This window comes from Psammomys obesus, unplaced genomic scaffold (genome assembly GCF_907164565.1).
Source record: "Psammomys obesus unplaced genomic scaffold, mPsaObe1.curated_primary_1811, whole genome shotgun sequence".
Classification (NCBI taxonomy): domain Eukaryota; kingdom Metazoa; phylum Chordata; class Mammalia; order Rodentia; family Muridae; genus Psammomys; species Psammomys obesus.
Genome location: NW_026591418.1, coordinates 1,477 through 21,913, shown reverse-complemented (window position 1 = coordinate 21,913; position 20,437 = coordinate 1,477). Strand labels below are relative to the sequence as shown.

The 20,437-nt window shown below is 42.0% G+C and overlaps 1 protein-coding gene across 2 annotated transcripts; it reads left to right on the top strand.

The window, feature by feature from the left end:
* The first annotated feature begins 934 nt into the window (after positions 1-934).
* LOC129679163 (killer cell lectin-like receptor subfamily B member 1A) lies at positions 935-16,506 on the top strand. 2 transcript variants are annotated; one of them, XM_055610084.1, is made up of 6 exons: positions 935-1,019; positions 10,460-10,558; positions 11,638-11,712; positions 12,244-12,398; positions 12,720-12,835; positions 15,776-16,506. In XM_055610084.1, the coding sequence occupies exons 1-6, from the start codon at positions 935-937 to the stop codon at positions 15,915-15,917; spliced, it is 672 nt and encodes a 223-aa protein (XP_055466059.1). In that variant the 3' UTR covers positions 15,918-16,506. The 2 variants fall into 2 exon arrangements, with proteins under 2 accessions (XP_055466059.1, XP_055466060.1); XM_055610085.1 differs by lacking the exon at positions 935-1,019 and having other exon boundaries at positions 10,501-10,558; positions 12,316-12,398.
* Positions 16,507-20,437: the final 3,931 nt, after the last annotated feature.

Here is a 20,437-nt window from a genome sequence, read left to right as displayed (position 1 = left end):
TGGTTACTTTCTCTGCCTCTTTGAGGTAGCAGGTTTTCACCCTAGCATCTGACTCCTGAGTCCTTATTGGTAAAATAGAATGGTTGGGATTTTCATCATTGTACATAACAACCCTGAGAGAATAACTCAAAACAGATTTTTACAGAAATCAGTACCAAAAAGTCTCTCTCTTTAGTTAAGAAAAGAAAACACCAAGTTATACCTTCTTAAAAAGATAATGTGTGATAGGAGCAGACCCACAGCCAATAGCTCAGGCAGAGCTCAAGGAACGCCACAGAAGAAGGAAAGGGAGGATTGCGGGAGCCAGAGGACACCAGGACAACACAGAACACAGAATCCGCTAAGCAGGGCTCATAGGGTTTCTTGAAGACTGAAGTGGCAATCATGAAGCCTGCATGGGTCTGTGTTAGGCCCTCTGTATACATGCTGTGAATGTATAGCTTTGGTTTTTGTGGGGCTTCTAACAATTGGAGTTGGGGTGTTCCTGAGTCTTTTGCCTGCTCATGGGACCCTTTTCCTCCTCCTGGGTTGCCTTGTCAAGCCTTGATATGACAGTTTACACCTAGTCCTATTGCATCTTGTGATCCTGTATTTGGCTGACATCACCCGAGGGCTTCTCTTTTCTGAAGGGAAACAAAGGAGCAGTATGTCTCAGGGAAAGGGGAGGTGTGGGGTAAGGAGGGTGGAGGAAAGCCTGCAGTGAGGATGTACTGTATGAGAGAAGAATAAAGAAAAAAAAAGACAATAGTGTGTATGCTGTGTGAGCTGGACAGACACCAAGCCAATAACACCCACAGACACCCACAGAGATAAGAGTTAGTGGGTGTGAACACACAGCAGGGCATTTGCAGAGGACTTCCTTTTGCTTATTTCAACTCAAAGGACTTGGACTGTGTCCCTGCTCACAAGTTCAGTGTACCAGCTCCCATCTTCAATGGACACAGCAACAGTCTACTTAAATTTAAAGGCACCCAGGATTCGGGGGGCTCAGCGTGCATCACCTCCATCTCTTCCCCCAGGTCAGTATTTTTTATTTCACTTTTAGGTGTTAGAATATCCTGCAGAGTTATTGTTTTTTTTTCCTACAGCTTTAAGCTGTTGCTTTGAAGATGACCAGCTGTCTGTCAGAGCTGAAGAGTGTAGATGGCTACAACCTGGGAGAAAAAAAAAATGCTCACACATTCCATTTTTAGTCAATCAGTGAGTGTGAAATTTGTGCAGCCATTCTGTTTGGCTTTAGTTTCAAGACACTGAAGAAAGGATATTTTACATATGCAAGAAAAGGGGTGGTTCGAGCAGGAAGACTTGCTGTAAAGCAAACTTCTTGCCTGGTCCAAACTTCTCTACAGAACACAAAAACCATGGCTCAGCTCCGCAGCATCCTAGCACTGACCACTGGTGCAACTGACCCCCTGTCTGCCAGAAATGTGGAGGACTGATATGAGGCATTTATAGAGGATACCATGATTTAGGGATGGATGAAAAGAGACAGACACAGAGGCAGAAAGTATGTCTAAAGTGGTCATGGTATAGTGTGAATTTCTGTGACACAACTGAGCTTCCGTATATACTACTGCAATGTTTTAAAGGTAATCTTTCTGTATTGTGTCAAGAACGTGAACGACAACTCTTTAAGGCTGCTCGTCAGAAACTGTTAAATTAACAGATTTTTTTTAAACTAGGAAAAATATCTTAAGAGTCACCAAATAAGCTTCACTATAAACTTTACATTGAATCTGGGGAGAGTGGGAGATTTTGATAATTAGAGGGGGGATTTGACAGAGCTGGTTATTTATGATAGGCACAAGCAAGTGTTTGATTTCTGTGTTCAAGCATGGAAGAAGGGACTTAAACAGCTAAAGGTTTTGGTGTTTGTTCTTCTGCTGAGTCCAGTGAGCGCTGCCAGCATGTGCATGGCGGTAGGGCCATATCATGGGGCTTAGGCGGCCTCTTAGGGACTGAATCCTTGAAGAAAACTGACTCTTCCACTCCTAGCACCCATCAACTGCCAGTATCTCCCCAGATGGGGGTGGAACTTCATGCCCAACTCCCCACACTATGCTGGACATTTGTCTGACTTGAGCTTTTGAAGGTCTTGTGCGAGCTATCACAAGTGGCCTGGAGTTCATATGTGCAACTGCCCTGTTATGTCCAGAAGACAGTATTTCGTGGCAGTTATCGACCATTTATGGCTTTACAGTCCTTCTGCAACCTCTTCTGTGATGATGCCTGAGCTTTGGTTGGGAATGGGATTAGACGCATATTTAAAGAACATTTTAGTTTCTTATTCTCTAAGTTTTGACCACTTGTGGAGGTGCACACCTAAAATCCCATCACTTGAGAGGTAGCAGCAGGAGAATCAGGAGCTCAAGGTCATCGTCAGCCTCACAGAGAGTTAGAGGTCAGCCTGGACTAATGGACAACCCTGTCTCAGAAACAGAATAGAGCAAAACAAAGAGCAATTATGACAGTCCTCTATTTAAGGAAAGAACACCATGAAAGGTACAGCCATAATGTATAATATGTGTTTGGTGTGTGTCTGCTGTGTGTGTGTGTGTGTGTGTGTGTATGTGTGTGTGTGTGTAAAACAGTGCATATATAGGCATATTGTTCGGTGACAGCCAAAGTTTTAGTTCATCTCTCAGGGTGTTTCAGCCAATAAGGAGGGTTAACACAATTGAAATAAGGAAAATACCATCTGTATTCAAAGGATGCTTCTCCTTGAATGTCATATATTAGATCCAAGGTGGAGAAGATCATTGTAAACAGCACTGAAGCAGACCTAATTTTTAGGAATAGAATCATATGTCATTGGCACTGAAAGTCACAATTATTGAAAAATTAAGCATAAAAAATGTCTCTTGATTAAAAAGAGATCCTTTTTAAAGATGCTTTGACTCCCTTCCTGAACTAAGACATGTGATTTATTTTTTGACAGCTCTGAGTAGCTTTCAACACTGTTGGTCTCCTTCTGCCTGGAGGCTGTCTCCCAGAAACCCAGGAAGTCAGGAGGGGCAGGAGATCTCAGTACAGGGGTGCCATCCTCGGTAGAGGGTTCACACACCCCGAATAGCTGATGGTTAATTCAACTTTAATTACAGAGAATAATTAATTCAACTTTAATTAGAACAAAGGCTATGTACCCCTTGGTGAGTGGGTGGGGAGCTCTAAGAATTGGTGTACAATTGGTTGGACCTAGGCACTTCAAGGACGCTTGATTCATTATACAGCAAGTTCCTACCATAAGAATGGAAACACATTACCTACTTAACATATAGCTACCAGGGAGGAGAGACCTAGCAGGGAGATGTATCAGAAGCCACATATCAAATGTCTATCAAATGTGGTTAAGGGAGACTGTGTCTAAGAACATTCTCCAGATGAAGCCAGGCAGAGAGCTGGGAACCCCATTGAGGAGAGAGAGTCCTGTCTTTAACTCAGAGTTCACAATGGCTATCCTGACTTGGTGAGAACTACAACCTCAACCAGCAGGGTGCCTCCAATACAACACATCTTCACATCTATCCAGTTTGATTCACCCAATACTCCTTTGTGCATAACTCCTGCATACGCACTATCTTTCAGTCCTACTTTACCAAGCGAACAGTTGAACTGTTGTGCCTAGGTTGCAGGATGCCAAAAGACCACCAGAAGTTGAGTTTGTTGCATTACTCAAACACGTGAGGATTTATTTGATACAAGCTCGAGCCTGAGTTGTACAACCTCCCTGTTGAAGAGGAGTTCATCTGGAAGGCCTAGTGGAACAAGGTTTTTAAAGGACAAAACCACAAACAGGGAGTTACATGCCTTGGTGTTATGTGATTGGGTAAGGGAAATTGACTTTTGAAAGGATTGGTTTATTTCAGATGCCAAATCCATAAACAGTTCTGGCCTGGCCATCTAGATGGGTTTCCAGAAGATGATATCTCTTTAAATGGTTCCTTCCAGGCCATCTGGGCCGGTTTTCTAGCAACTGTAGTGGGTTGGAAAAATTCAGTAAGGCTGGTTCCTCCCCACAGGTGGCTGCATGTCTCCACTTGTCTGACCTGCATTCAGGCTTGTGCTTTAAACGTTAATTCAATAACCCCCCCAAAAAAAAACCCTAATTTTTAATTCTTTGGTCTTTCATTTTCTCCTTCCCATGATCATTTGAAGACCCAATCTTGAGTCTTCCAGATACAACCCCTGGTATTCTCCAGATTTACCTATCCACAATGGGATCTGAGTACCATTAGTTGTATTGCTCCCAAGAATTCCTTCATGAAAGCCATCAAGTAACTTAAAATACAAGGCCCAAAGGTAAAAATCAAAATAAGTAGGGGTCCCATCTGAGTGGATATAAGGGAAGTATACCAAGGAGAACTATTAAACCAGGATTTAAACCATCTTCTGGAATCCTGTCTTGCCAGCATCTCTCCAGGCTTTTTGTAATTCTTGCTAAGGATTTCCTAATCATTCCTGACTGATTTACATGAAAACAACATTTCTCTCTAAGGTCTACCCATAGCCTGTCCTGCTGTAAAATCAACAGATCCAAGCCCCTTCCCAACACTACTTCTGCCAGGGAATCAACATTCTTTTCTAACTGGGTGATTGAGTACTCAAGGCATTGACTGTCTTTATCAATATCTGCCTTTAAACTGTTATGATTCTGGCTTTGTGCATCCAGCGCTGCAATAGCAGTTCCTACTCCAGCTAAGCAGGTTCCCAAGATAGTAACTAATGTCAGGAAGCCCCCTTTGACTTAGCATTCAGCCTGCCAGGTGGGATTAGGGTGAAGGTCTCTTCTGTACTGCTTCAGTGCTGACCAGGGTGCCATCCCCATCAGGGGTGAGGAAGTGTGAAACGCCCCAATGGGACAGTCGTCAGAAGCATTTGGTTAGTTGATCTACCTGAAGGGGCAGGGGGCAATCGTGCCAGCTTCCAGAAAGTCCAGGTTTCAGCTTGGAGTTCATAGCTGATCCCTGAATAGAGTCTGTCAACCAGGTGAAAATCTACAGAGACAAATGCAGGCTCAAGATAGAAGTTAAAATTTGTCTAATAATTAGGGAAAGTGAGGAATCCCAAGACCAAGGGAAAAAACTCATCTGGGGTCCATTTGAGTTATGCCAGATCCAGGCATTCTGACTTTTTGATTTCCTGAAACTCATATGAATTTTAGTTTACAAAAGGAAGTAGATTAGGAGTACCATCATATTGAGATCCATACTTTAGAAAAAGCAGTTAACAAGTGTCTACAAGGATGCAGTAGACTCATGCCATGAAAACCTTGCAAAAACTATGTCTTTTAGGTCTGAGATCTACACATTAGACAGATGTTTTTAGCATGATGAGAAGCACCTTTAAGTCTATCTCCAGAAGACAACCAAAAGGAAATTAAAATCTCAAGCTTCTGACTGGATAAGAAGCAGTCAGTGCTCCATCAACTTATCAGAACTCTATTGATCCATGTTGTAACTCTGAACTTCTGAAATCTTACAACACAAGCACAACAATAGCAGAGAGGAGGGAGAAATCTGAAATATCTCCCATTTTCAATATGCCTTAAATTGCTTTCTTATATCATTACAACTTACATTCACATACCTTAAAACACCTACTTAGACCCTCCAATCTTCCTTGCATTTACAAACGTTGAAACATTTTCCTAGACCCTCATACAATTTTTTAGATCCTCATAACTTACACTTTTATATCCTCAGACCTATCCAGTTATTCACCATAAGACATAGAAAATTAACATGAAGCCTGTGAGTAAGGCAAACTTGTTTGCCTTTCTAAGTAAAAGATCTAGTACCTAGTAGTTCTAACTAGCTAATGCATTCACCAATGAACTAACAGTGGATTTAATTGTCTTTTCTTCAATTTTCTTTTCTTTAGCTTAGCCATCAATGTGATCAGAGACCTGAGTAGGATAAATATAAACCAAATAAATGTTCCAGTCTATGTATGTGCCAATCAAAATGACAGAGATGACTGGTCAGTCCACCACCTAGGCAGTTGTCCCTGGCTCCTGTGGTCTCATAGCATCATAAGCAGAGGCAGTCCAGCTATTAGGCACAGAAGATGAGAGACTATTTCTGTGGAAAAAAAAGAACATGAGATAATGACCTCGCCTCATCTTCAGCAAAGTGAAACAATGACTCTCCAGGTGTCCACAGCTTTGTCCACAGTTTGGGTTGGACCCTCGTGGTGGGCCAGTTGTGGTGGTCTTGCCCAGTAGTTAGCATACCACAATGCAGAGTCGAAAGTCATCTGTCGTTGTGCCCAAATCTTCTCAGACCTTGGGGAGCTACTGCCAGGATTGGGGAGGAACTACTGCCAGGACTGGGGACTCTGTCATAATAAGTTTACACATGTTAAAACGCCACATTCATCAGATCTCTGACAAGCTTGAGAGCCAGCATATGAATTGCTCTTTGTCTATCGTTAGTCATCTACTCGAAATTAACTGGTAAAACAGAATGCCATAATCTTTAATTCTGGTATATTCCTTGGATAAGTGTTTTAGGACCATATCTAATTCAAGTAGATCTACATAGGCAAACTTTGTTGTTACCCATCATCTTAGGCTTTCTAGGCTTAACCTTGAAAATAATAACAAAAGACTAGGTAAAGCTCAATCTTGTAACCAACTACAGTCATTAGCATAACTTTAAATATCTTTCTGAACTAAAATCAAAGCAAAACTTTCAATCAGATAGAGTTCATAGAGGGGCTAGCAAATCTTGCTGATCCTACAACATTGCATTAAGACTGAACAGCAAAAAGTTAAAGGACAAAATTTTCACTTAGCACTAAACAGAGAACTGAGCACAGCTGGAAGTCCTCAACAAAGAAGGCAGTGAAACCATGGGTCCACTTTCTTTATTCTTGAATCAACATGGCAGCTAGCCATGTGTTGCTACAGGCTGTGGCCAGCAGTCCAAATCATAGCCATTAGGCACCACTGATGGCATTGCTACCTCCCACAGTATAGCAAGCACTGTGGAGCAGTTACACTTTCCTGTAACTAAGTTCTAAATTGCAATCAAATAAGTTTTAGAACCAACTGCCTAACAGAACAGTATAGAACAGTTTTAAACTGTACTTGAACTATTCTGGCCATACCAAACCTATTGGCCAGAAAGAATCAGCATCTATGCATTCACTCAGGACTTGGTGGTCAGGCATATATTTCATATAATGGTTAACAATGACTTGAAAACAACCCTATATAACCTTGGGCTAACATGGAGATGCAGTCCTCTTTCCCCTTTAAAGAGCATAAGGAAACATTTTGCATTGAAGAATCACCAGCCTTTTAAATGAAGAACAATATATTTTACAGTTCCTTCTTCAATCATATTTGCAGGTATGAAAAACCAAAGCAAATACAGTTCAAATGCCCGTTGGCTTTCTATACACACTGATTTTCCATAACATTCTATATACCTTCAGGTTAGGCTTTTGTTTCTTTCCTTTACTATCCTAGTCTCTTGCTTTCTCTCTTGCCTTTCAGACAACATAAAAGCTTCCATTAAAATCCTTGTCATCATTTCTTTACTAAGTCCTTCCATGGGTTTTTACCTTACCATCCTGATATGATACACTGTAAAAAGTGCAGTTTACTTAATTGACTCAGACAGTACGGCTTGGTTTCACTTGGTAAAGTTAATAAAATAATTACCAAGGTCTTTTGTCCTCCCCCAAAGGGTTAAGGAACTGTTCCAAGTTCTTTGATAGACTGCCCAAGAACATTATTTAAAATGCCTGATAAACTTTAAACTGTTTCATAGTATTAAACACATTTTTAGAAGAATTTTGTTTTTGCAATATCAAAATAAAGTAGCCTTTTTAGGAGTGAAGTTACAAAGCCTAACCATAATTTTAAAAGTCAAAACCAAATTTTACCAGTGCAAACATTCCAATCTCTAAAACCAATATCATTTTAAAATGAGACTTGTATTCTTAGTCTAAAAGGAAATAGGATGATAAACAAGATTTATCATGACTAAGAGGTTCTGTAATCTTTCTTTTCCTTTGTTCTGCCCCATACTACATGGCAATTTCAAGATGGCAGAGTCACATCACATGGCATGACAAGGCACATTGTTGCTATTTAAAAACCTCTGTGCTTCTATAGATCTTACAAACACATATGCACACATATATGTTCTAAACAAGAGTTTGCCTTTAACCTTTAAACATATCCAATAACTCTTAATCTATAACCAAGACATACAAAGCATATTAACCATTTAAGATCATTCAGAAACAACCATGTAATGGCCACACATACATCCAAACAGAGAGACAAAACATTTCTTACTAAATCCAGCCATAATTTCAAGCACTTTGTTCCACCAGCCTGGGCAAGCTCTTGCAGCCCGCCCTGCTCATGATGAAAGTGCACTCAGTGGCAGCTGCTAGCTGGCCAGGAGAAATATCAACAGTTTCATCCCTGGCCCCACCCTCACATCTCCTCCACCCCCTACCCCCCATGCCCCAGCCAGATCACCAGCCTCCAGAGGAGTGTTCATAATCTTGCTGCTTCTGCAGATTGTTCTGCAGCATGATGCTGAAATGAGGAATGACCTGCAAGTGGAAGGGTCAGAAGGAACAGGGTGGGGGGGTGTGATTAGAGGAAGTCTATCACAGTCCCAGTCCCACAGTCTGATATAAACAAAGATTTACAAACACAAGGAAAAACATAAAAAGACAAGCACAAACTAATGCCTGTGTAGCCATTTCTCAACTCAAGCTCAGACTCTGCCATGGAAGCCCAGAGCAGCACAGAGAATAGATTAAATGGTGGGATTCCATATTCACCAAAATTCTCCAATTCATGGGTGGGCTCTCTATCAACCACCCCAGATCCAGGGACATCTACCAGGACCACAGTGGCTGTTACCCACAAGTGCGTCTGCTCCTGTCTACATTTTGCCATTTTAACCAACACCTGGAGGGTTTTCAGAGAAGAGAAAGTAGACATACATATGGACACAGAAACACTGAGACAAAAAAAAAAAAAAAAAAAAAAAAAAAAAAAAAAAAAAAAAAAAAAAACAAAAAAAAAAAAAAAAAAAAAAAAAAAAAAAAAAAAAAAAAAAAAAAACCTCATCAGCCAGTATTGGACCCTCTGGACCGAGGTTCTGGAGTCCTTGGAGGGTCCAGGAATATCAGTTGGACCTCCAAAAATACTGTACCTAGATCATGAGACCCCAAAACATCACCAGAAGGTGAGTCCATTGCAAAACACATGAAAGTTTATTTGATACTTGCTCGAGCCTGGGTCTAAAGCACCCCGTGGAAACAGAGAGGTATGTGTGCTGCTGTAATGTTCTTTGGAAATGTATACACCTTATCCTTGTTCATTCAAATGCTGATTTCTCCCAACCCCACTCTTTGGTTTCAATCCGGACATTGCATTGTGATACTTATTCTAAGCATCCTGTCTCAGCTTTGTGTAAACAGGCCAAAATAAAGCAACTATCTACAATGTTGGATAGGGAAAGGAAGTACGCAGGAGAGGGGAGAAACCAGAGGACCGGAAAGAGGGGAGGAGCTAGAAGGCAGGAAATGAGTAGGAGGAGAAAAGGCGAGAGAGCTTGGAGAGCAGAGCTGGAGGATAGATTTTGGACCAATGTGGAGAATGAACCAGACCTAAGATTTCACAAAAAGCAAGTATAACTGGTAAAATCTAAATGTTAGGAAAGTATGAGGGCTTGGAGGCTTAAGAGGGAATAATTATTGCCCAGCATTGTGTTCTAGGTTCACTAAATAAACCCAGTCTCTGTGTGGTGATTTGGTTATACAACTGTTTAGGACTAACAGCAGCTTTAATAAAAGATAATTATTAGTAAATATTAATCGACCATTTACAACATATGTGGCTGGACGATCTAGGGGGAAAAGGTTTTTAAAAGCAAACCTGCAGGCAGGGAGTTACATGCCTTGGCGTTATATGATTGGGTAAGGGAAAGTGACTTTTGAAATGATTGGTTTACATTAGGCACCAAGTCCATAAATGGTTCTGGTCAGGCCACCTAGGTGGGTTGCCAGGAGATGGTATTTCTGTAGGTGCTTCTGGCCCGGCCATCTGAGCCACTTTCCTAGCAACTGTACCTCTAGTGGGCAGGGAAAGAATGCAGTAAGGCTGATTCCTCCCCACAGGTGGCTGGACATTTCTCCATCTGCCTTGCCTTTGTTCAGGCATGTGCTTTAAACTTCAATTCAATAACCCCCCAAAAAACTAATTTTTAATTCTTTGGGTTTCAGAACCTAATAGAGAATTTATTTCATGGAATTCTACTTTAAGAAGGCTCATATTTCATGGAATTCTGCTTTAAGAAGACACATATCTGCAGCTAACCGTCTACTTGAATCCAATTGTCCATGTTGATCCAAACCACCTTTAACTAGTATTCCAGATGTACTCAACTGACCTAAATGAGTAACAAGGTTTCTAACTTCACAGATGCCTGCCAGTACTCATGTTCACACAGGCTGGCTCTGAAACTCAGCTGTGCTGGCCTGATCCTTCTTCTCTTGACCCTGATTGGGATGAGCATCTTAGGTAGGTAAAGCAAGAACTTTTGCTTCAGAATTCTTCCTCTCTTTCCATCACAAATATCACTGCCTCTTCAGATGACTTGGCCTTGAACCTGGGGGAAGGTCAATGACATGAGTGCTTACAGGACAGTATCTATGTCCAGGGCAGAAACTTCACATTCATTTCATGCTTCCAAATTCCTCTGAGAGTCACCAGGGGATCTCTAAAAGACCAGAGCATGGCAAAGATGGCAGCCAGCAGGTTTTGCTCTTTCCCCTTTCCTCTCCTTTGCTAAACAATTAGATTACCCTTCTAAAGCTGGCACCAAAGGTTCAGTCCCTTATTTAAACACTTTCTTATGCCAAGCTTATTCTTGAGGCTGAACACCAAGGTCCAACTATCAAAACATCAAGGTCCAGTAATCCAAATTCATTATTTGGCTACACTGGCTAAAGTTAGTACAAACAGCACTTACCAACTCACCCTAGCACAAACTTCCCCTTTTACTCCTCAAAAACCCACTCCTGCAAAAACACACCTGCTGCTGTCTTTGCCTGATCCAGAGGCACACACTCTCTCTTCATCCCAGTGTAATAAATCTTCTTTGTGCTGAGGATTTGGTGTCTGGGTGTGTTCTGAGCTGACTCCAAGTGTCCCCCCCCCAGCTGCCATCACACACCCCACATGTACTCAGAACCTTAAAAAAAGTCATAATTGTGACAAAAACAACAACAATGAAGATGACTAAAAGGCTCAGAAGCTTAATTTATTAAATGGCTACTAAACTCCAATGGCAGTAAGCTAACTTTCTTGAAAGGGATGTAATAATACTCATTCAGGCCTGAGTGTGGGTAAGTTAAGGGTTTCTATAAGGCCATTAGATCAGATGTGACTTAACAGTGGTGTGAATCCATATGTTCTGCGTTTTTATTTATTTATTCTGTCTCTAAACTGGTTCTCAATCCAGTTTGCTAATATTTTAATCTTCAATCCAGATATTCAGGTTTGTTGAAATAACTTCAATTTCCTGGAGTGAGAAATAAAACACCTGTCACACCATTCACTTCAGCACTGAATTCTCTGTGTGTTTTCTTATTTCCTAGTTCGAGTCCTAATACAAAAACCATCAATAGAAATATGCAGTGTATATATTCAAGAGAACATACGTAACACAACAGGTAATCTTTGTGGCTTGAATTTCTCAAGAATATTAGCTGAATTTTGCTATTTACTGGGCGATTACATCAGCCAAGGCTTACAACAGCCATCCATGAAGACAGTGTATCACCGTAGTCCTATGTTACAGGAAATTGCTACATAGAAACTTGTTGAGGGTCTCGTGATGGGTAGTTGGAAAACCTGAGAAAATCTTTGAAACTGTGTGACCCTGAAGCCTGAAGGTCTTAACCAGTTGGCTGTACTGCCTCAGGGTGCTAGCACTCTTGATCATTAACTTAAGAAAATGCTCAAATGGGATATTTGTTTTAGCAAATGGATCAAGTAGTTAACTTTGCCTGAAGTTAATTAATAAAAACAAAAGTGAATATATATGTATATATATTTTACTTTATGTACATTTTAGATCTGTCATGACAGTACTCTCCTTCCTGCGCCTGTTAGTGAAAGTGTGTGTTAGTAAAGCAACTACTGTGTGCAGCTGGCTGTGGTGCAGTAAGAACAGGTAGAAATATTCCGTGTCTCCTTCTCAGACAGCTCAGCTAAGTTAAAGTGCCAAAAAGACTGGGTTCCATACAGACATAAATGCACACATTTTTCTGAAGTTACCAACACTTGGAAGGAAGGTCTGGATGACTGTAATCAGAAAGGAGCCACTTTGCTGCTTGTTCAAGACCAAGAAGAGCTGGTAAGTTGTTCAACAAAATAGAGATGTTAGCTGTTCTTGAAGCTACACCACCGTCTAGACTTACACATCTTCCATGCAAAGGAAGTGGGGACATTAAGGAAGCTCATAGTCTGAGAGACTGATGACATGGAGCCAATAACTATGTATGGAAGGCGAGTGTCTTAGGATCATAAATATGGGCACAGATTTCACAAAGGAGGAAGAACTAACTGGACACTCAGGTCAGAGACAGGTGACCTTGAACTAGGTTTCAGGAGTCTGGTGGACGAGTCACCCAGACACAGTCTCAGGTTTAAGTCCTATACTCTGTTTTGATTGTAGAGATTCCTACAGGACTGGACAAAGAAAAGAGACTTTCCGTTTTGGATTGGACTAAGTTATGAATTGCTGGCCAAGTCCTGGAAGTGGATAAACGGTTCTTCCTTAAATTCTGATGTGTGAGTATAGAGATTCTAACTTGAATATTCACTTCAGGTCATTACACTGTAGGGCTCTGACACTGATATTCAAGATTAAAGAGGTTCAGAACAGTCAGTCAGTGATAGTATGATTCCAAAGGTGTTTGAAAATATCCATGTATGAAATGATACCAGCATTTTGTAAGGTCATGTATATGTATGTATTTTTGTATGTATGTATGTATGTATACAATGGAGTTCTAAGGCCGGGAACTAAACTAACTTCTTTGGAAAGAATATACATTTTTAAATTGCTAACTTAGAGCCTATGGGCACTTAGACCTTTTCTTTTCTCCCTCTTATACTTACTATATATTCCAAAGAATTTCTTAAATGGAACTGCTCAGGCTGTGGCTAAAATGAGCCATATTGTTTCATGAGGCCAGTTTCTCAGGTCACAACCAGCAGAGGAAGTGTGGGTGTGAAAGGAAAAGAAGTAAGTGTCAGCATGGAGCTTTGACAGCTCAGAGAAATGACCACATCGTCACAGGTTGCATCCTAGTTTACGGTTATGAAAGATACAATTATTTGAGGACCTGTGATGGAGACAGGCATGAATCAGCTTTTGTTGTTGTAATAAAATATCATAGATAAACAAGAGTGAAGAATCATTTTGGATCACAGTTCAAGGGGCCTCAAATCCATCATCAGCTTGCTCCATTGTTGCTAGTCCTGTGTCCATGCAGAAATGTTGTTATAAGGGCACAAGTTGCTTGCCTTGCGGTTGGTAGGAAGCAGAGAAGTTGGCAAACCCACAGGGAGGGAATGAGGCAGAGATCTGACCTGCAAAGGCCTGGCCCCCATGGCTTACATCTTTCTTGAGGCTTCCTTTCCTTTGGCTGGGAACTCAGCAATGGGGTTGACTCTTTGGTGGAGTTATCGCTCCCATGATCCAGTCACCTCTTAACAGCTTCACAGCTACCTCACACAGGACCTTTTAGGGTACTTGGTATCAAAACTGTAATTGTGTGTAGCTCACAAAGAAGCTGTTAGGTCTTTGGCATTTTGTCATTTTCTTATTGTGTGAGATTGTCATGGTAACTGTGAATGCAACAAGAGAGCTGACACTTCAGAGTTTAATTTATGTATTTTAGCAGAATTCATGATTGTTTGCATAGCAAGAGCAAAATATTCATTCCTTTCATAAGCAAAAGTATGTAAGATTTAGTAATATTTTTATACAGTACTTCCAGTGGGGTTTTCAGGAGTAATATTCAGAACTGTTTTAATAATCATGTTTGAATAAACTTGAGCAATTCACACAACTTGATATGGAATATATAGAACTTGTTACTCAGAACACATGAGATTGAAATGTAAAATGCTGAAACGCATTTAGGTTTATATAAAATGTAATGATTATTTATTAAGCAAAGAAATTGTTAAACATGAAATGTTGGCATAGAGTAGAGAACTACATATGAAGTATATAGATTAAGCTCAGGGAATCTGCCATTTTACTCTGAGGACTCAATGACACTGTGATTAGGCAAAAGCCAATGGTAAACCTGGAGACTGACACCCTCAATTGAAAGAATGTCATTCAAGCAAGACCACTTCTGTTTCAATTCTCTGTCCCTGGCTTTCAGGTAGGAAAAAGAGACAGGTAATCAGTTTGCCCCACAGATTATTTGGGGAATACATAAGGAAAGTTAGAGAATTCTTAAGGTGCCTGGTAGGAGAAGGCCTGGAAAGCTTTGAAGGAATTTGGAAAGGGAGCCATTGACTTAAACAGATCAGTTTTAAGGAATTTATACTGAAAACTAAAGAAAGATCCTGAAGGATGAGAGAAACAAAGAGGACAAATCATGGCTGGACTAATGCTGACCATTAGGATGACATCAGATTTGCCCCTCAAGTTCAAGGGGCTCCAGGAAAAACTAAAAAAAGGATGGACACTGGTGGGGGAGCCCTTCCCGCTATCACAGGCCACCTTCTTTTTAAGACCCATCAGTGCATTATGAAGTCATCTCTCTCTTCCAGTCCACCCTGAGACTGTCTCTGTTAGTGTCTCCATCAGCACGGAGCCACGGGAGCCGTGAACAGTGGAAACTTACATGTTAATCAAATGCTTACCCACTTATGGAAAGAGAATGAAGGGAACTATGACTGTGAAAGGAATTGTGACTGTGTGTCACGTGAGCTGAGCCTCTTTAGACCTCTGCATCCAGCCCCTGAGAACATAATCCATATTTTGAAGACATCCATTGAGTGCCTACTGTGTGTAACTTTTGTCACACTTTCATGGTTATCTCAATACTTCCTCAAACATTAGCTAGTTAAATCACAAACGTGTGTGTTCGCGTGCATGCACACATAATGCATACAGTATGTTTTCTTCTATTAATCAATTTTTAGAGATTTATTCATTTTGTCTTATGTGTAGGTGTGTTTGCCTGCATGTGTATATGTGTACCACATGAATGCCTGGTGTCCATGGAAGCCAGAAGAGAGTATCAGATCCCTTGGGGCTGCGGTTACAGACACTGTGAGCAACTGTGGGGGTGCTGGGAATTAGACCCAGATCCTTTGCCAGAGCAGCCAGTGCTCTTAACCACTGAGCCATCTCTCCATCCCGTACCTCTGTATATTAAAGAAAACTGAAGCTCAGTCAAATGAAGCTTTGCACAGGCAGTGTCTGTAGTGGAATGAAAAGACTAATGATCTCTCTAATCCTTCTACTGCCTTTGCATCATGATGAAGACTTTTGCTGGAAGGGTCTTAGCCAATGAAGAAACAACAAGTTTTAGAGGTTTCTATCAGCTCTGCCTTTAACCTTTACAACATTATGTTTGTGTTTACTATACTCTACAATTGTGCACTTTACCCTTTTCTTTAAAGTCCAAAGAAAACAGTGGCTGACAGGGTAATGAGGAGATAATCCTAAACGCTAAGAGCAGCTATTCTCTTCCTCCTCAGGTTAAAAGTCACTGGTGAAGCTAAAGAAGGCAGCTGTGTCAGCATCTCAGACGACAAAGTGGTTTCTGAGAGCTGTGTTTCAGACTACCGCTGGATCTGCCAAAAGGAACCAAAATGTGCTACCATGTGCAATGACTCCTGACTGTGAATCTCATCTCAATTACTCTTCCATCCACAGCAGATCTCTGTGCTCAGTCTTTCTCTGCTGTCTGCTCTCCCAGTGCACATAGTGGCACAAAGCATGGACTCTAACAGCAGCGTGATGCTTACGTGTTCATTATTCTGTTAATGTAAATGTACAGAGACACAGATGTGCCATTCTAAGAGAGGTGTTCTGTGGAGAGAAGCCCAGGCAGCTGAGGGGCACCAGATTCAAATCCTGAAGACAGTGACCCTCACTGTTTGTGTCTGAGCTCATCTGCAAAGCGGCCACAGAAAACCATTTGCAAAATCATTATTAAAATGCTGGCAATGCAGAAACTGGTGGCTCTGGGAAGGCTGATCCAGGAGAGTCATGAGTTCAAGGTGTGGTGGATTAAATGATAAATGTCCTCCATAGCCTTGGGCATTTTACCACTTGGTCCCCAGTTGCTGGCATGGTCTGAGACGGTTCAGGGAGTGCAGCCTTGCTGGAGGAATGTCACTGGAGGTGGCCTTTGAGAGCAAAAGCCCAGCTACTTGTAGTTTGCTCTACTTCATGCTTCTTGTTCAGATGTGAGCTCTCAGCTTTCTACTCCAGCTGTCATGCTTCCTGCTTTCTTGCCTTTATGAACTCCAACCCTCTTGAATGAAAAGCCAAATTAAACTCTTCTCGAAGCCACCTCACTTGTTGTTTTTATCATTAGAACAAGATCAATAACTAATAAATTGGGCAACTTAATAAGTAAATCAGAAACTGTTGGGGAATGTTCTCGTACACGTTGTATTCAGATGCTGTGCCCTGAGATCCAGTTGCAGTCTGGATGTGGGCATTGTCATTTCTATGAAGAACATCCTGTCTCAATGTTGTGTAAAGAATGCTCCCCAGTTGTCACCGAGAGGCTAAGAAAGAAGCTGATGAGCTGATGATTGGGCAGAGGAGAGAGCAGGCAGGACATCCATTCCCAGTCTGAGGACTCAGGTAGAAAGAGAGAGGGACAGAGAGAGAGGAGGAGGAGAGAGAAAAAGAACTGAGGAGGAAGTCACCACAAGGAGGACCTTGAGGAGTTTGCCATGAGGATGGAGAGTCATGGCAGAAGGCCAAGGCAAGACTGAGATGGCAAGTAAAAGAGCTCATGGCTGGGAGGGAGCCAGACTAGCATAATTGGGTGAGAATAGAGAAATAGCTGAGCAGTTATAGAGCTTAAAACTGTTGAATAAATCTAATAACACTCCAAGTCTTCTATTTGGGAGCAATGATAGGTAGTAGAAAAAGGCCCTACTACATACAAGTTTCTACAGAAACAACAACCAAAACACTGCTCCTGGCAATTAGCAGGAGTGAACATATTGCAACAGAGCAGGGGAGCTTAGGGAATAGTTTAGGAACTTGGGAATCTACTTCATTTGAGTTCTGCACACATCTCTCTTTGGTAACACGCTTGGGAGCCCAGGTTCATTTCCTGTACATGCTGTGCACACATGTCCCATGTCTAAACAATGCACCTCGTGATCTGTTTGCACCCCAAGACCTCCACAGCCATAGAGCTGCACTTTTCACCTACTTAAACAATACAAGTTTTTCATCCCTGTAAGGACCATCAAGCATTGACAGTTTCTCATCAAACATAATGTTAATGTATCTTGGAACTATGGGAAATGGGTCAGTCCAGTCTAGGCTGGTTTGGGGTGTGTGCTCAACAAGGCAAAGCAAACCTGTTGAGAGAATCTTCTGTTTACCGAATGAGGCCTAGTACAACTGAACATGTGTATCATTAAAAACAGACGTGTTGTGGGAAGGGTTTAGGCAATCCAAGCTTGTCAGTCAAAACAGAGAACCACCCAAATTAAGCTCCTTGTAACCACACTCCTTCTCTTGAACCCCTAAAAGGAAGCCCCAACAGCCATCAGCGCCCTAGAGTACTCACTCCTGTGGCTGCCAGTTCTCATTACACTGTATTCCAATGTGTACTATAGCCTTGCTTTAGATGAGGTTTCTCAGTCACATTGCTACTCCCTGAAGAAGGCACCAAGAGTCTTGAAACACTCTACCCTGTCCTGACTACTGGCAGCATGCTTCATTTGCATAGATACTTATTGGTAATGGACATTTCCTATACTTAAACTGGATAGCAGAAGTGCCTTTTCCCAAAAGGACTATTTTTCAGGTAGTAAGGCAGAGTGTGGAATGATTTGTCAGCTGTGGTAACCCTCGGACAGAGCCAGAGACCAAGTTTGACTGCACTACTGTGTACTTCCCCAACACCAGCTGTCAGGACCCTTTCTCATGCACCTGGAACCCTGGGATGCTGGACATGTGTCCTTTGTGCTTCATCCTACTTTCCCAGCATATAACACTGGAAAGCAGATAACCCATAACAGCTGTCTTTATTAGGGTTTCTATGGTTGTAATGAAACACCATGACCAACAAGCAAGCCTGGGAGGAAAGGGTTTATTCGGCTTACACTTCCGTATCATTATATCAAAAGAAGTCAGGACAGGAGTTCAAGCAGGGTAGGAACTTGGAGGTAGGAACTGATGCAGAGGTTATGGAGAGGTGCTGCTTACTGGCTTGTTCCTCATGGCTTCCTCAGACTGCTTAAAAAAAAAAAAAACCTTAACTTGACTTATTTAGTTGTTCACTTTACATCTCAATTGTAGTCCCCACGGTCCTCTCCCCCTGGTACCAACCTCTCTTTTCCTCCCTCTCCTTCCCTTTCACTCCCCCCCCCCACATACCCACGCCAGCACTTCATGTCTGTGGGTATCAGGAACCAGGGGAAGCGGAGTGAGCGGCAATGGAGCCCACGAAGACTCCCAGGAATGAGACTCTGGAGACCAGACTCAAAGGTGCAGACCTAACTTTATTGTCCAGTGTAAGGCCTTTAAATGACTGAAAGGCCAATAAGACCATGTCATGCTCGCCTCAAGCACCAGTAACAATCAATCAGGTTGGTGCAACTATAAGGAAGTGTGGGAGATGTCTGGGTGGGTGGGAGGAAGGTCACCTTAGGAGGCTTCTGAAAAGAGACGGGAAGCAGTCACCGCCCTACCCTTGGATCCATTTTGAGATGTCTCTAGCGTGTTAGGAGTCCCAAGTGTATCAACACTGTGTACAGTGGAACAGGATCTTTCGTGGAGCTGTAGGAGTCACTGACACTTCACTCACCATTCCCTAGGGGCCTCCAAAAGGCTCACCTCAACATTCCCCACACACAAGCAGCATAAGGACTAAGCATATCCTTTTCCACAGTGACCTGGCAAGGCAGCCACACTAGGGGGAAATGATCAAAAGGCATGTGACAGAGTCCATGTCAGAAACAGCACCCCACCCCTCCTCCACCATCAACCCCCCTCCCCTCACTAGAAGACTTAAGAAGAGCGTGTTGCCCATTGGGTATATATGTGTAGGGACCCTAGATTCAGTCCATGCATGGTCCTTGGTTGGTGCGTCAGTCTCTGCAGAAACCCCTGGGCCCAAGTAAGTTGGCATTGTTGGTCTTCTTGTGGAGCTCCTGTCCTCTCTGGGTCCTTCTATTCTTCCTCCACTCTTCCACAAGGCTCCCTGTGCTCTGCCCAATCTTTGGCTGTGAGTCTCAGCATCTGTTTTGATCATTTGCTGGGAGGAGCCTCTCAAAAGACAGCTATGCTAGGCTGCAGTCTGCAAGCAAGCAGAATTCACTGTTAGTGTCAAGGGTTGGCTGTCTCCCATGGGGTGGGTCTCAGGTTGGGCCAGGGATTGGTTGGACATCTTCTGGGCATGTCCAGCCTGCTTTCTTATAGAACCCAGGTGTACCAGCCTGGGCACAAGGGCTGGGCCCTCTCCTATTAATCCCTAATTAAGAAAATGCCCTACAGGCTTGCCTACAGCCTGATTTTATGCAAGTATTTTCTTAAATGAGGTTCTTTCTTCTCTAATGATTTTAGCTGCTGTCAACTGGACATGAAACTATACAACATAACAACTAAACATTTCTGGGCAAAAACATTCAACTGGCAACCATCACTAATTTAATTACAAGGTTGTCTGACATTCCTCTGCATTTGACTTGTTCACATGCTTACATTCAGATATTTCTATTCATCAGAACAGTTTTCATGAAGAACAAAGAAAAAAAAATACCCACTGGGATTTGCTACTGATTTGCTTCAAATTGTCATCTGGGGCTATAAGAACACTATAGAATGATTTAGATTGTTGGTTAATTTACAGAATCCTTTCGACTGTGAAGTGAGTTCATACATAGAATGCATAGAATGTAAACATGTCAGTAACAATGCCTCATCTTTTCACCTATCTATCCTAAAAATTTCTTCTTTGTCTCCTGGAAATTCTGAATAATTTTTAGAAACCAGAGACCAAGTATTCAGACACCTGAGCCTATGGGGAACATTCTCATCTCACAGAAAATAGCACAGTCCATAAGGAGCTGCATTATACACAGTATAATAAAATAGAAGTAAGATGAAATCCAGGTGTTTCAATACTGGGTCTCCAGTTTGTAGTATGGTTTGGGTAGGTT